We start from the raw sequence: 16,118 nt of genomic DNA, 5'->3' as shown, positions 1-16,118 counted from the left end.
TTAAATTGTTTATTCTTCAAAGACAATAATATAATATTATAATATCATCTATCAGTTAACTACACATTTTTAAATTCTGCACGCAGCGATTATTGTATTGTATTTAATGTCATAATTATGTGTTTTTTTCTGTCATCACGCTTAGGAATCAAAATTAAATCTTTAGTTTTATACTTTAAGAATGGTTTCTAATAGGTAACAAATTGGTTAAAAATATCCATTACTTTATTATCGGGAAAAAACTATAAAACGAAAAACCGGAATATTTACGCATCATCAGTTTTCGATCAAATAGTTTTTTGTTGTACCTAACTGTATACAGTTAGGTTAAGCAAATATCAACTTGAAATTTTCAAAAAAAATAATTTTCAAAATATATTTACTGTTTTTAAAGCTATTTTTAGACGTTTAAATTACATTTTAACATTTTTCTTAGATTTATATTTTCTCATAACACAACTATAATAATATGTTTATAGACATATAGTAATTACTAATTAGTTAAGCATGCATAGATTCATGGAAAAATATTTCATCAAAATTATATACTACACATCAACAAAATATAATCATATAGTATTCAAATTAATAATACGTGAAGCATAAAAATGTATAATATTAATTTTATAGGAATTATAATGATGAAATATTTGGCTTCATTCGACCAAATGAAGATATTTTATTTTTAGGTTTGTTGGCATTACAACAAAACATTTTTGTCCACAATGTAGGTTTTAGAAAAATAGTGCGAATAATAATTTAAATTTAACTCTAACAAGTTGAGGTAGGGTACATTTATTGGTATTGACCTTAACCTATAGGTATTTTAGAAAATAGTTTATTCAAATTCTAAGTATTTTTATTTGTAAAATCAAATATTTGAAAGAATTATAATTATTATTAACTGTATTTAATATATTTATTTACGTTTTTAATAATATATTATATTTTAGTAGGTAGGTACATATTATGTATTAATATTTGTTTTATTAGGTGTCAAAAATAAAAATATACTATTTTTAATCTTATATCACAATTCACAAATAATATTATTAAAGTGCACACATAAACATAAACATGTTTAAATGTTGTTTGCAAAACTCAATTTACATACCTTAAAGAAAAAATATATAAGCGAAACTAATATATTTAAATGTTTAATACTATCAAAAAGATATTTATTCAAAGTGTATAACCTAACTTTCAAATATACTTATTAGTTGGAAGTTGGAATACATATATTTCGTAAATGTTTCTGGACTTAGATAACAATTGTATAAAGACACCAAGACTAAGTGTACTATATGTACCTACTTATTTATTACATTTTATGTATGCTTTACTTCGTCCTATTTGTAAACACGTAGATATCATATGGCTGAACCCATTAAAAACGAATAAATCTCATTTGTATAAGCTGTGTCTTTAAAAAGTACACCCATTTTTAGTTTTTGTTTAACTTATTATTCAAAACGTTATTTATAACTATATATCTACTTGGTCGCTATTAAGCCATGTCCAAATGCATTTTATTGTTGGATTTATTTATATAATATTTACTTGACAGCGCAGATGTCGAGAATCTACTATCTAGACGGTGTTAAAGCATTATTCGTACATGATAGCAGCAGATGCTTACAGTATTTTTTTTTTTTGTAGTTTCGTAAATTATAAAAACAAATAATTAATTTATGATATGATGAGCTAAACACATTATCTGATGTGGTGGACGTTTCGAGGCTATTCAATCGCCAAATCATATTATATAATGTGATCTAGTAAAGTTAATTGCTTTGACCAATATTTTGCCAAAACGAAATTTGTGCACACTTCACTTTCTGGCATAGCTCCCGAACATTCGAACCGTTCTGCATTGTTTTTCTTAATATCATTAACCCAAAAAAAATATTTCCGGAGTATTTAAAATTAACTTAATATTATAATTAAATCATAGTATCTTATACATCATGAGCAATCTGTATAGTTATTAGTTTCATATAGGTTAGTTTCAATTATCATTGGTGATTCAGTTATTGAATATTAATCATAATATGATCACACTCCTGCAACTTATTCTGGATATTTATACAGAAAATTAAAAGGATTAATTCTTTATATATAAAAATGGAAACACTGAAATTAACAAACAGATAGCGATTATTATTATTTTTTTTTAGCAAACTATCATCAAATTAAAAACATATATAAGGTCGAGATAGGACAGAATGACATCAAACGGAAGTTATATTTTGCAAACATATTATAAATATTCGGATGTTATACGGCATTCGACAAATATCGACGTCAGTACGTCATTTACTGACTTACATAATATAATATAAAAGTCTACAAAGTACAAATATCATATTTTTTATTACTGTTCATATACCTACGTTTGACGAACTGAATCGAGTATAATCCCATTTACATTCAAATTTCGTTAATCATTAGTCCCTATATTATAATGAATCAAATACTCAACTTGGTATGATTTTCAATTTAGTTTTAATAAATCAAACAATAATAATTAATATATAAGTGAAAAATATTGACAAATATATCGTTTATACTCTATATTGCTAACCTCTGCTGATAGCCTGATATATAATTAATATAATCAAAAGTGTGTATAATAAATGTGTAAATACCTACCAATGATTGCATTTTGAGAGTAAGAAATATCTATTTTATGATTTTAAGTTAAGTTAGTAAGTCATATTATATTATTATGTAAGTTATTTTATTATTTTATTTGGATTACAGCTGATGATCGTTTTAATATAAGAGTAGATCACATATTATTTTGGTTGAAAAAATGAACACATCTACAACTTACTCTAAAACAATGCATTTTTAAATCTCGCCATTATTACCGTTGTTATGTATATATATTAAATCGAATGGTAACTTTTTCCTATTATTCATTAGAAAAATGTCGTTCATGATATTAATATAATATAAATCATAATTCATAAATATTGTAACCGTAATATGTATTATAATTCACTAATTCACTATGAATAAGTACAGTAAACCCAATTAATAATTAATATATCTCACATTATCAACTTTACCATAAATACCTATTACCTACACTTTCTAATATTACCAATACTCTTTTTGACTAAAATACTGAACATTTTTTTATGTTTAAAAAAATTAAGTGGTCAAATACGATTTATTTAAGGAAAATCGTTGTCAATGTAGTTTTGTTGAGTATATACCTACTATGTGTTATAATAGCGAGTGTCACACATTTATTGGTACAATTTATCGCCACTTGTAAGACCTGTTTTTTGGTGTTCAATTAAACGGCATTAAATAGTATTAAAATTACCAGATTTCACAAAAATATAGGAGCCAGGAGCCTTTTATTGTATTTTTGCTTTCTCAAAAAATAATATTTTTTCATCTCATAGTTTTATTTTTGATAATTTATAATTACCTACTTTACTTTTAAAATAATTGCCAAATTTAGTTAAATTTTTAATCATATACATTACATATTATGTGTATAGTAAATTAGTAGGTGTAATTGTGTAAAAAATTTCGGCTACAACTACTTGCAACAATTTATATTAAAACCTAAAATAAGCGTATTAGTTTATACTACGAAAATTAATATACACCAAAGTAATTTAATATATCATTTTTTAACACATATAGGAATAAAGGTCGTATTAGTAATTTTTATTGTCCACGACAAGTTAACAGTGTTAATGTGTAGTAATAATGATAATAATAATACTTATATACAAGTGTCATTGTTTAAACAAGTGTTTTACCATTTGTGAACGAACATACTAGATTGAAATAGTTGTTGTTAGGTACCTATGTATTATATTCTAATAAACTTTATACCGTTTAAAATAAGTATAGGTATAGAATTAATATAATTTTTCGTCCTATAACTTATCCCAAACTAATAAAATAATAAAACAAATATCTAACATCATAGATTCATAACTATCCATCGGGCATGATGTATAAAGTATAAACTATACGTTTTAGATAATAATATATTTTTTTTTTTTTTTAAAAACGACGATATAGTTATCGGATAGTAATATATATGTACCTAATATGAATAATTGCGAATATTTTTAGTTAAAACTTCAAATTATATTTTCGTTATTATGTATTGTTGTTATAATGTATGTACACGGAACTTATTTTTTAGGTTTGCCGTTTTAAACTATATTATGTATTATCATTATATTATCAAAAATCAAAATTAATAATTATTAATTACATTGAGAATATTTTTTTAATATTATGTGTGTTACGGAATTCCTACTAAAAAGATTTTCAATATTTTCCTATACCTATATAATACACTTTTTCATGGTGTATTTCATCATAATATGTATATAGTGATTGTACGGTGCATATAATATGTTATACATTTGTTAGAAATAATTTATTTACCTACACCTAGCCCAGCTGCAGTTTTCAGGCATTCTATTAAATCGTAATAGTAATGCAAGCAGACAGTTTTTATTCCCCTAGGACCTAAAAATCTCGGAAATTGTAGGTAGCCGGTAGGTTAGTTACAGGGATTCGTAATGAAATTGAAAATTTTTTATTCGGCATATATAAAAATGGATTGTATTCTCAACATCCTAAATAAAAAAAGAAAATATTATAATAATTACTTTGCATTTATTTTCAATTATCTATAATGACCCGTAATGCCGCACAATACGAGGTATGACCCAATCTTGAATTACGTATACAAATGTATATATATATTTAACATAATATTGTTGGATGTATCTAATTCTAATATACCTAACAGCCTACAGGGGTCATTGTAATCGTGGGAGAATCGTGATGTACTAGAGCCGCAAATGTCATCACGGACATAATAGATTTTTCTGATATTTTGTTTCTGCTTGACTGCCAAACCAATATACCACATCTAAGATAATTATCCGTGTTAATCCTCTGGACCATAAACTTTATATAGATACTCTTAATTTTGCACTGGAAAACGACCGAAAATACATAATTTGAATATAATGATCGGTATTAATTGCTAAATTGGGTTGATTACGAATTGATTTCGTGATTGGCGATTATAACAATCGAATAACTTGTGACAGTGGGAACATTGCCCAAATTACAGAAGGCCAATACGCACAGCTACATAAATAGAAAAGACTCTATACTCGTATGGTAACTTATACTAATGGAATGGTCTCAATACTCTCAATGCTTCGAGTTTTATTGAATGGAATTTCTGTTGGAAGAACAGTAGACAAGCATATGTACGTGGAAATTAAATCACTAAAATAATAATTAATTTATCAAAATATAAAAACAAACATATTCGAGTAATTATTTACGAAACTAATGGAATGTAGCTATATACAAATAATACCATAATCACTAATGAGACATAATAACTATTATAGTAGGCACTTATAATATATACAAAAACAATTTAAAGGTCAATTTCATTTAAGTTGAGCTAAAATATATTTCTGTAATATGTTAACGAATATAAGTACTTTACTAAAATTAAATAAATACAAATAGATTACGTAAGTTTATTCATAATTTAATAATCGTCCACTTTGCCTATTTACATTTATTCGATGTTTTAGCTCATACCATTTCTATAAAATATAAATTAAAAATTATAATATATATTTTCTAGAATTTGGTTTTTTATAATTTGTCAATCCTTCTGTGTTAATTTCAATCAAAAGTTACATCTATAAATTAGTTATGAAATTATAATTATTATTTTTAAATAATTGAATGTAATTGCCATGATAACATTTTTATTTAGGCATGTCAATATTTAGACATTTTGAAACTATAAATTATAAAATAGATTATATTATTTACGAAAATGAATGTATGAATGTTTCAATATTGATCTGATTGAATATGATAATAAATATACCGATGTTGATACATAATATTGATTTAAAAGTTCTAAAAGCATATCAAAATTATTCTTTTAGAATATAAATGTAATATTGGCACTATTATAATATAATATATTTCATCTGAAAAAAAATCTTAAATGTATCACCTACCTACTTATTATATAGAATTATATATGAATTTATTGATGTATGGTTAAAAATTGTTTATAAAATTAATAATCAATACAATCGAGTATTCGTGTTACAGAGAACTTTTACATTTTAATGGACAACTGTTATTATCTATTACAGTATTATTATATTATCTAACCACTACAACACTATTTGCTAAATTTATTATAAACTGTCAATTAGGTACAATAAAGAATCGTTTAAATCTTACCTTTTGTATAAGCAACGGTGTCCCAAAATCTTTGCCTCCTTGTAATCTAAATCCCCACGGAGACGATTGGTCGTGCCTGGATAATTTCAAATTTATTAGCTGAGCCATTTAAATGTCTAAATAATTTCGTGTTGTCACAAAAAATTGAATAAGTAATTACGCCCGCGAAAAAAATTAAGCCGGAGGTATAATAAAATAACGATTTAATATGAGTTTTGGCCGTTATTTATTTATTTTAAATATTATGTGTCTTATTATTTCTCGTTAATAATTTCCCGACGTTAATAATGATGGTCAACACTCAACCGACGTGAGCCAAGACTAATGCATTTTTAGAACAGAGACGTGAGCGCGCGCGCGTGTTTAAACTCTACGTTTTATTTTTGAAGCTTCTCCGGATATATAAAATGCGCCAGCAGTGACGACAACTCGACCCGTAATGCGCATATCCTCTTTCACGTTATCAACCGCGAGCGCGGTGCAGATTGTGCCATTGTGGAAGGACAGGGCAGCTGCTGTGTATACCGTGTGCTTGAAGTATCATAAGAATAAAGAAACGATTTTAAGTCAGTGGTATACTACTAATTCAAAGATAGGCAAGTTACTTTTTTTAAAAAAATTAATATAAGCTAAATGTGTAAAAAAAAAAATAACATTAACTAGTCAAATAAATAATAGATACCTGCCTACATTTGTTTGGAAAAAAAATATATATTATTATTAAGAGACAACAGTTCACAAAGTATAACCGACTACGTTTTTTTCGCCAAACCAATTTGATAAAACATTTTTATTTTTACGATAAGTATGTATATTATATTATGTAGTCATGTAGAGACACCCACTATATGTTAATAAAATAAAATATTATAGCAATTATATTTCATAATAACTTGTAAAATATAACTTTATTACGGTCATCGGGCCATGATGCAAAATATTTTGTTCACAATGATATAATAAAAAAAAAATTGTTTGTAGGTAATAACTTGACAAATAACTAGCTAAGTATTCTATAATTCTATTATAATAAATAATAATATTAATAGGCAGGTAATTAATAACATAATATTTTATGGAAAAATAACAAAATAATGTAATAACTCGCATTATTTGTTATTAATATAATATGACAAACTTTGATTTATATAATATATGTATTATAATATATGCCCAAATGTCCATTTACCATACGGCGTGCATCTATTATACGTATAATAGAGTATACCTATAATGTTTTTACTAACGTTTTAAATTAAATATTATTTTCTATCGATTAACTTTAGTTTTCGTTTCCAAAGAATTATTAACCACACGGTATGTAACATTGATGAGGCGCCAACTCGGTTACATTTTGAGTCGGTCAACAAATTGTATTTTACTTTACACCATTAAACATCAGCGATAATTAGAACAACAAGAAGGGAGTAGGCGAAAAGTTACATTGTTATTAAAATATTTGTTGAATAGCTGATTTTGTGTTCTATGTGATGATGGCTTATAAAGGATATGGGTATACTAGAATAGCGTGAACAGTGAGTACCAATGGCGCAACTAGGGCTAAAATGTTGGTGGGGCTGTAGCCCCCACCTGATAATACATGAAAAGTAACCCGTGGGGGCGATGCCCCCCACACCCCCATATATATTCACGTAAAAATATAAAAAAATCAATCAAAAAATAGGTAAGTATCTCTTTTTTAAACACAACCTATAAAAAGGTGGATAAGTGGATGTCGCTCTGCTGTACAGTAGGTTACAAGTGGGTCACTGTAATGGATGGTGTTAAATTTGAATTCAATGATATAATATCATTGTATAAGAAAAACGATTCTGAGCGAAAACCGTCAGTCAGCCTATGATTTTACCAAGTATATTTGATGATATTATTGGGAATAAAGTAATTTATATATAACCTATTTACGTGGAGCCTTGTTTTAAATTTTCAATCCTTAGCCATAAAAGTTAAAAATTTATAAAATTTATAAATTTTTAACCACAAAATAATTAATAAATTATAAATTTGATAAATGTTGTCAAAATTTGAACTTTAAATGCTTTTAAAAAAAATTGTGCCTTTGTATTTTTAATATTTTTCAACTGCTATTGTAACAATATATCAGGAGCCTTGCATTAAGTTTTCACGCTCTTTTACCCAATAAATTTAATTTAATGATATTTATAGAAAAAAAAAACTAAAAAAATTAAAAACTGACAATTTCCGTAAACAGCATAAAAAGAGTCAAAATATTTTCAAAATGTTATAGAATTGTGCATATAGAAAATGAAAATATAAACATTCAGTAAAATTTTCATGTATCTACAGTTATTCGTTTTTGAATAACAATAAAATAACAAAACCGCTACATGAGAAATCGAGTGAATATCAAATATTGTAAAAATATGAATTTCAAACGCTCATAAAAATTTAATTTGCTTGTAGACATTTTTTTTGATAAAGGTAGACAAATTTATGAGGAATCTTCCTAATATACCGACATAAATTGTTTCCTTAAAACAAATACAGGCATACAGCTAATGATATTTACTATATTTATCATAGGCAATATAAAATAATGTAATGTTTAAATAGTATTTAAAATAGCGAATTGTTTTAATAACCCACTTTATTTTTGTTATTTAATAACCGTTGTTGTTTCATTTCTGGTAAACAAAAGCGTGACGCGAAAAAAGTTCGTTAAAAGACAAGTGTTACTTATGAATGAGAGTGAAAAGTGTTTCAAAATAAACTATATATTTACTATACAAATGTAGATGTATAAATAAATGATCTGGACTTTAGATGAATCCAAGATTACAAGAAACATTAGATGTAACCACAGCTACCGTAGATTATATGCACCAAAATTGACCCAAAATATATACGTCATGTGAAATTTTCACCAACATTTTTTAAGTGCGTTTGTAATTTGCACCATCTCAGGCTGTAAAAAATATAAATTGTAATTTACACCAAAATTCAAATAGCGTATTCTTTTGATTATATACGTACGTGCGTTTCGATAGTAAAGTCACGGACTAAGACATCCCAACTATGAGAAGCCAATAATAATGACTTTCAAAGAACACAGAGTCATAGAATATTCCATTTTATTTTCTTATTTCCTTATTAACCTATTCATGCACACACCGTTCTACGGTAGGCACGTCAATATCTATTTACTTTATAGCTATACCTAATAACAATAATAATAATTATATATTATATATTAGGTATGAAAAATTAATATAATATAATAATTAATAAAATAGTCGAAAATTGTTAACTTGAAGTTGAAGGGACCGGCCAGAAAGTTCGAGTTATCCATGAATAATAAAATTATAGAAAATTATAGGGATCACGGAAAAAGTTCGAGGTATTGATGATTTCGAGTTAACCACGTTCAACTGTATAATAAATGCATTATTTTTTTCAAAAATTAATAAAATGTGTCATACTGTTTAATAACGCTATTACGACGGATGGAACGTCAAATTTTCTAATGTTTATCAGATAAAGCCTCAATGGGTAATTAAAAAATCTAAGAAATAATCCCTTGAAATAATAAATAGAAAAATTATCAGTAATTTAAGTCCTTCGAGTGCCTACGTCAATGAGGATATACCGACGAAATTATCGAATACCTACTTGATAAATGATTATCAAATACCTACACATATACATACTAATTTTGGCGTAAATTTCAAACATTATTTTCGACTACCTATAATGGTGTAAATTACATATTATCATTATTTTGGTGCAAATAACAAACTCCCAATAAACTGAATACTTTGATAATAGCACAGCGCCCTAAACATTTTATATAGGCAGAACAATTTACACTCTCCCGACCAACTACAAGTTACCAATACATTTTTTGGATGTATTTCATAAGTGTATTTTATGGTTGTTCTACTAACTTTATGAGGGTAATTATTATTAAAGGGACCAGGTGCCGGTTTTTCAAATTTTTCGCAATTCTATAAAATCTGAAAATTATATTTTATGTTTTAGTTGCCACCTTAATTATAATACTTTTCCGCTAATCTACTACGCGATACCTATTTGGGGGAGTAGGTTCATACTTCATATGATGTATTATTCAATATAAATGACTTCACAGGAAAAAGTCTCAGACCTTGTAGAATTTTCGAATTTTGATAACTATTTTTTATCTGAAAGAAGAAGACTCTCTGCAGGCCGCATAAGACTCCGATTTTTTTTGATTTTATTTAAAATAATAGTATAAAATAATTTGAAGGAAAGGCTTAAAATTGTCTTATTTTTAAAGACACATTATAAAGTTTGAGATTAAAACATTGTAAACGGAGTTCAATGCGTCCCAGGGCTGCCACCCGTCCTGTATTTCACGGGGCAGCCCCGTTTTCAACAAATCTGGCCCTGCGTGCCGCATCCCGTTTTAATAACCAACGGGACGCAATATGTCCCGTATTTGAATATTTCTTAAAATAATACACAAAAAAGTGAAAAATTAACTAATTATATTATCTTATATCAAATTTGTTTATAGGTATACATAAATGTCATAAATATATAAATAAAAAACCAAAAGTATAAAACTTTAAAAGTAATAGGCTTTGTTTATATTTTTAATATGTTAATCTGTTCGAATTTTTTTAGGCCTACTTAATTGTGTGCACCAAAATTATTTGCATACCTAATAAAAGAAAGAGCCATATTTATATTATTATTTTGAACTTTAAGGAGCTATAAAAATTGACAATATTTTATTTCATCGGAATGCTAATTAATCAAACTTAATAATATTTAAATACATGTGGGCTCCGTATTTTTGACATTGAAGGCTGGTAACCCTGATGAGACCTGTAGAATATAAGCTTCTATAAGTTAAAAAAAAAATCAAATTTGATTGATTCAGCAGAACAAGATCATTGTTCCCGTAATTGTGGACAAAATTACGTTGGCACCCGGTGGTGGATGGCGATAACGACAAGGGAAAATATTAAGTGGACTGACTCAACAACGACACGCACTTTTTATGAGCTTAGCGAATTAAACAACGTAAAAAAGAGATAACTATATTTTCAGAGAAAACGTAGAATGCACACAGAGTAAAACATAATTTTTTTTTTTGAAACACTCATACATAAACACAGTAATATTCTATTGGATAGCCTTTTGGCAGCATTTGCTAATTTATTCTAGATTTTTTAACCATTAGAGTATTAGACAGTTAGATTAAAATAATTTTTGTCAAAAATAAATTAAAGATACATTATAATATTATTTTATGAAATATATCTAGGTGTTATTAAGAGGGTGCAATAGTAAAAAAAAATATGGCATAAAAACATGGTTTCGTACTTCAAGTAATACGATTTATTGAAGGGGTTCACAGAAAAAATACTTATTATGAAAATTGTAGAGGACAATGTTTTAAATGACATTATAATTTATAGGTATGTAATTACAGGGTAGTGAAACCAGCGCTATCACAATCTGTTTTTGTCCATTGATGTTAGCTATACATCAAGATAGGTATCCAAGTAAATATAAATAATTATATAGTATAAAAAAATACAACAAATTTTTGAGGTTTTCGTGACAAGTGTATATAGGTACACGAAAGTTGAATACGTCAAAAAATGTTTAAATTACATTTTTAGTTACTCAGTTTATATTTATATGGAAATTAAAACAATGTAGATATGTTATGTAAATAGTTACCTCACTTTTTTTTTTGATAAATTTGATTTTTATATTTTAGAATAAAGTTTGCGATGAAATTTACGATATATTTGTTGTAAGTGATCAAACAATAACCATTAAAGATACTACTAGACTTGTGTATTTAGAACAAGTGATAAAAAAAACCCTTCGATTATACCCTGTAGGACCATTGCTTTTCAGGGAAATTCTAGATGATCTTAAAATATGTGAGTGAATTAAAAAATTTACTACCTGTGTAAAATAATATTGAATTAACTGTATTTTAGTTTCAAGTGATTACGTACTGTCAAAAGGAACAACTTGTGTTATAAGCCCAATAGGCACACACCATAGTCCTGATTTGTACCCAAATCCTTGGTCTTTTAATCCTGAAAACTTCAGTCCTGAAAATGTCACTAAACGTCATAAATACAGCTTTATTCCATTTAGTGGTGGTCCAAGGGGTTGCATAGGTAAAGTAATACTTTGTGAAATCATAATAATAATATTAATATAATACTTCAATATATTTTAATACCTACAATTGTATTTAAATTCAACAACAGGAATCAGATATGCCATGTTGTCGATGAAAGTCACGGTGTCAACATTCTTGCGACATTTTAGCGTACATACAGATATCAAATTAACAGACATAAAGTTAAAATTAGGTTTATTGATGAGAAGTGTTCATGGTTATCCTGTTACGATTCGACCAAGAGACAAAATACCATATAACATATTATTATTATAATAAGAATCAGCTAGGATAACACGCAATTAATAAATAAATCAAAATGTGAATAATGTTGATATTAATTATTAATATGCGATGATTAGTATAATATACTATATTTTGAATATTTTTACATTAGATATTGGTACCTAATCTTAAAAACAAAAGGAAATCCGTAAACTCTAGACTTCACCTGCTCCGCCCACTTCTCCGCTCCAAATTAAGCACCAGAAATAAACTGTTAATTTATAAAGCTATTATACGACCAATGTGGGCTACGGCATCCAGATATGGGGCTTAGCTAAACCCTCAAACCTGCGTACTATAAAAGCCTTCCAGTCCATATGCCTCCGTCAAATTGTATCTGCCCCATGGTACATAAAAAACACCAATTTTCACAACGACCTAAAAGTAGTTACACTTTCACATCTGACTAAATCCCGCACCTCTCATTTCACTCAAAACTAACCCATTAATAAAAAGACTGTCTTCCTGTGCAATCCCTGACAATCCTTAAAGAAGATTGAAACGCTCTCGGCCTAGAGACTTGATGGTTTGACCTATCGGGTGGTACTACTGAGTACCTTCCCACTCCGTATATTCACCGCTATTCCACTCAACAAAATATTACTTGTAGCTTGTAATTATTCTTTTAATAAAAAAAAAAATTCTAAATACATATCGTTATATGCATCTTTAAGACTGTCTTGTATTGGTATAAAAACTAGTATTTTAGATATATTATATAAAATATATATTATTTGTATAAGATATAATCACAGAATACCTAAATGAAATATATGTAGGTATATTTCATATAGGTACCTATTCTGTGATATAATGTCATAATGATGTACCTATGACTTCCCCTTCCCGTCAATAAACTGTCATCAAACTTACCCATTGTATAACTTGTAAATATAGATTGTAAAATGTATTTTACATTTTCTTCAATAAAAAAAATATTATAGGTATACAGACTGTCCCGTGAGGATATACCCATTAGCTGTAGAAGGAAACTCGCCGCCCGGACCAAAACCGTTTTTTTTTCAGTTTGCCTACTTATAAACTAAAAAAATGATTTAAAATCATGAGATTAATGAAAATGAAATGTCAACATTTTCACAAAAATAAACTGTATAAAATGGCTATCTTCAATTGTTTCAAAAATAAAAAAATAAATTTTTTAACTTTTTTTACCAAAAAATGTAATTAAATTGAAAAATAAAATTTGTATAGTCCTTGTCTCTGTGAACCTAATAAAAAACAGATTTAACAGATTTATGATATATTTATTATCTAAGGATATCCGCAATAGGTAAATCCTCTCGGGACACCCTGTATATATATATATATATATATATATATATATATGAAGGGTTATGTTATTAATTAATTTACTTATTCATATTGTTATAGGTCTTGAACTCTAGTTGTTGGCTTAAATCTATTTGCGCACTTGTCATTTATTTATACCTATATATGCAATTGACAATAATGATATTTTACTCTGCCCTGAACCTCGCAAATCGTGGGACGGCCCTTAAATTACTATAATGAAAGCTTTTATTTAAACTATTTTTAATTATTTTACAATAAAATTCCATGTAAATTGTCAAATTGAAAAAAACAGATACCTACATATTATTATAAATTATTATACACCTACCTACTACATATTGTAACGATAGCCACTCTTCATAAATATACTACTCTAAAAAGAGTGTCAAATCATAACCCTAACATATACCTACATTATAATATTGTATAATGTATATACAGCCACACAGATGTTCATATTATAATATAAGGTCATATACCTTACCCTTTTTCTTTGTCAAATAAACTGTTTCATCGGCTCGGACGATACCCATCAACCATCGGTCCGATCCACACAACAGCATTCTCCCTGTGTATGCCCTTGGTGACTATACGTAGTGAGATATATAATATATGTTCAGTGTAATATTTTTGTGTTTCAAATAATAAATGTAATTTGTATTCTTGATCAATACTAAATCATAAGTAAATCAATAGTAAACCTATTTCTTCAGTCTGCAGTCGATTTAGGTAAGTTAGATATTTTACTATATAATTAAATCCTTATATATATATATATATATATATGAGAAGGTAGTAATTTAGAGTGTGTGCGCGATATATATAAATAGTAAATCATATACAAGTAAAAAAGAGGTAAATACGTATATATTGCATGCACATCCTATTTTCACATTACTATAATATAAACATAGTACCTATAAATTATAACTTATAAGGGGCGGACTGCTTATTTTTGATCCAGAGTACAAAATTAATTATGGGCCAGTATATATTTTTTTAAACTTACTGATTTCAGTTCCCAGGCCCATTTTAATATCAACAGTTTTCAATAATTTTCTTAATATCATAAATACATGTAACTGATGTCTGTGTTATGTTTACTTGTTTATTTTTAATGAATACCTGAAATATATTGTAAATTGTAATATATAATATTATTATTGATATTAGTTGTTAAAATCATACCTTTAAATATAAGTCTTTATTGGATATTATAATTTTTTTTATTAGTTCATGATTAGAATCTAAATAACCTAATACCAATGAACTATATGCATAACAAAAAAACCAATCATCAGGTAATTTCATATTCTTTAACGTATTTTGTAAATTAGCATGAATTTCAGATATATTATCAATTGAACTTAAATATTTTCATTAGAACAAATATTTCGTTCAGCAATTTTTTTTAGTTGGTTTATTCATAGTTAAGTACTGTAGCAAATCTGAAAAAACTGATGGTATTGCATTTTTTTTTAATAATAATCTATCCCTTTCAATCTGATTAATTGAACCATCGGGCATCTCAGTTTCAAAATATCTAGATATATAAGTTTTGTCAAAATGTTTTTCACATACAGAATCAATTCCTGGTCGCAACTTTTATCAGTCCATTGGATTGCTTTAGACCATTTCTCCAGAAGAAGTGTATCCTATAACAATAAAACATAATAAATTTTAAAAAAAAATTTACTAATTATTACTACTTATATACGCGAGTTATAACTTATAATTATATATTTTTACTATTTAAATAGTAATAATTAAAATTACAAAATATATTTATAAATTTTAGTATTTATAATCAATGGTGGTATACTAGTATGTAGGAATGTAAAACATAAATACTATTAAAATAAATAAAATTTAGATTTTAGTAACTTACCTTCGGTGCTGTAAACATTGTTTTTTGTCTTATTCTGAGTAATTTGTTTTTTTTAATTTGGGATTTGTAACCCTCATAACAATGAGGAACAAAACAGTTTCTGGGCATTGTATTACATGCACATAAAATATAAAATGTTATGGTGTGAACCTACCTAATTCTTATTTCTTATTAATT

The 16,118-nt window shown here is 26.8% G+C and overlaps 2 protein-coding genes and 1 pseudogene across 14 annotated transcripts in view; 1 reads left to right on the top strand and 2 right to left on the bottom strand.

Annotated features, from left to right (window-relative positions):
• LOC132937936 (PDZ and LIM domain protein Zasp) overlaps nt 1–6,686 on the bottom strand; it is a 32,679-nt gene extending 25,993 nt beyond the window's left edge. For 3 of the 13 annotated variants that reach the window (XM_061004569.1, XM_061004570.1, XM_061004573.1), the window contains exon 1: nt 6,283–6,665. In XM_061004569.1, the coding sequence (XP_060860552.1) occupies nt 6,283–6,390 (108 nt within the window). In that variant the 5' untranslated portion in view covers nt 6,391–6,665. Of the gene's footprint in view, nt 1–6,282 lie in introns of all 13 variants that reach the window. The other 10 variants (XM_061004564.1, XM_061004565.1, XM_061004576.1 and 7 more) reach the window with 7 other exon arrangements.
• Nucleotides 6,687–9,084: 2,398 nt separating this feature from the next.
• On the top strand, nt 9,085–12,730 carry LOC132938821 (cytochrome P450 4g15-like). The gene is made up of 4 exons (XM_061005828.1): nt 9,085–9,129; nt 12,035–12,207; nt 12,271–12,449; nt 12,543–12,730. The coding sequence occupies exons 1-4, from the start codon at nt 9,085–9,087 to the stop codon at nt 12,728–12,730; spliced, it is 585 nt and encodes a 194-aa protein (XP_060861811.1).
• A 2,361-nt stretch (nt 12,731–15,091) lies between these two features.
• LOC132937947 (uncharacterized) lies at nt 15,092–16,049 on the bottom strand (annotated as a pseudogene).
• Between the last annotated feature and the right edge of the window lie 69 nt (nt 16,050–16,118).

The sequence above is a fragment of the Metopolophium dirhodum genome, chromosome 2, assembly GCF_019925205.1.
Source record: "Metopolophium dirhodum isolate CAU chromosome 2, ASM1992520v1, whole genome shotgun sequence".
Classification (NCBI taxonomy): Eukaryota; Metazoa; Arthropoda; class Insecta; order Hemiptera; family Aphididae; genus Metopolophium; species Metopolophium dirhodum.
This window is presented reverse-complemented; position numbering and strand designations above follow the sequence as displayed.

What these genes read in the sequence shown, in the direction of transcription:
- LOC132938821 (XM_061005828.1), top strand. Translation starts at nt 9,085, where the DNA reads ATGAATCCAAGATTACAAGAAACATTAGATGTAACCACAGCTACC. An exon ending in TAGATGTAACCACAGCTACC is followed by an intron (nt 9,130 to 12,034) that starts GTAGATTATATG and finishes TTTATATTTTAG; the next exon opens with AATAAAGTTTGCGATGAAAT. An exon ending in GATGATCTTAAAATATGTGA is followed by an intron (nt 12,208 to 12,270) that starts GTGAATTAAAAA and finishes TTTAGTTTCAAG; the next exon opens with TGATTACGTACTGTCAAAAG.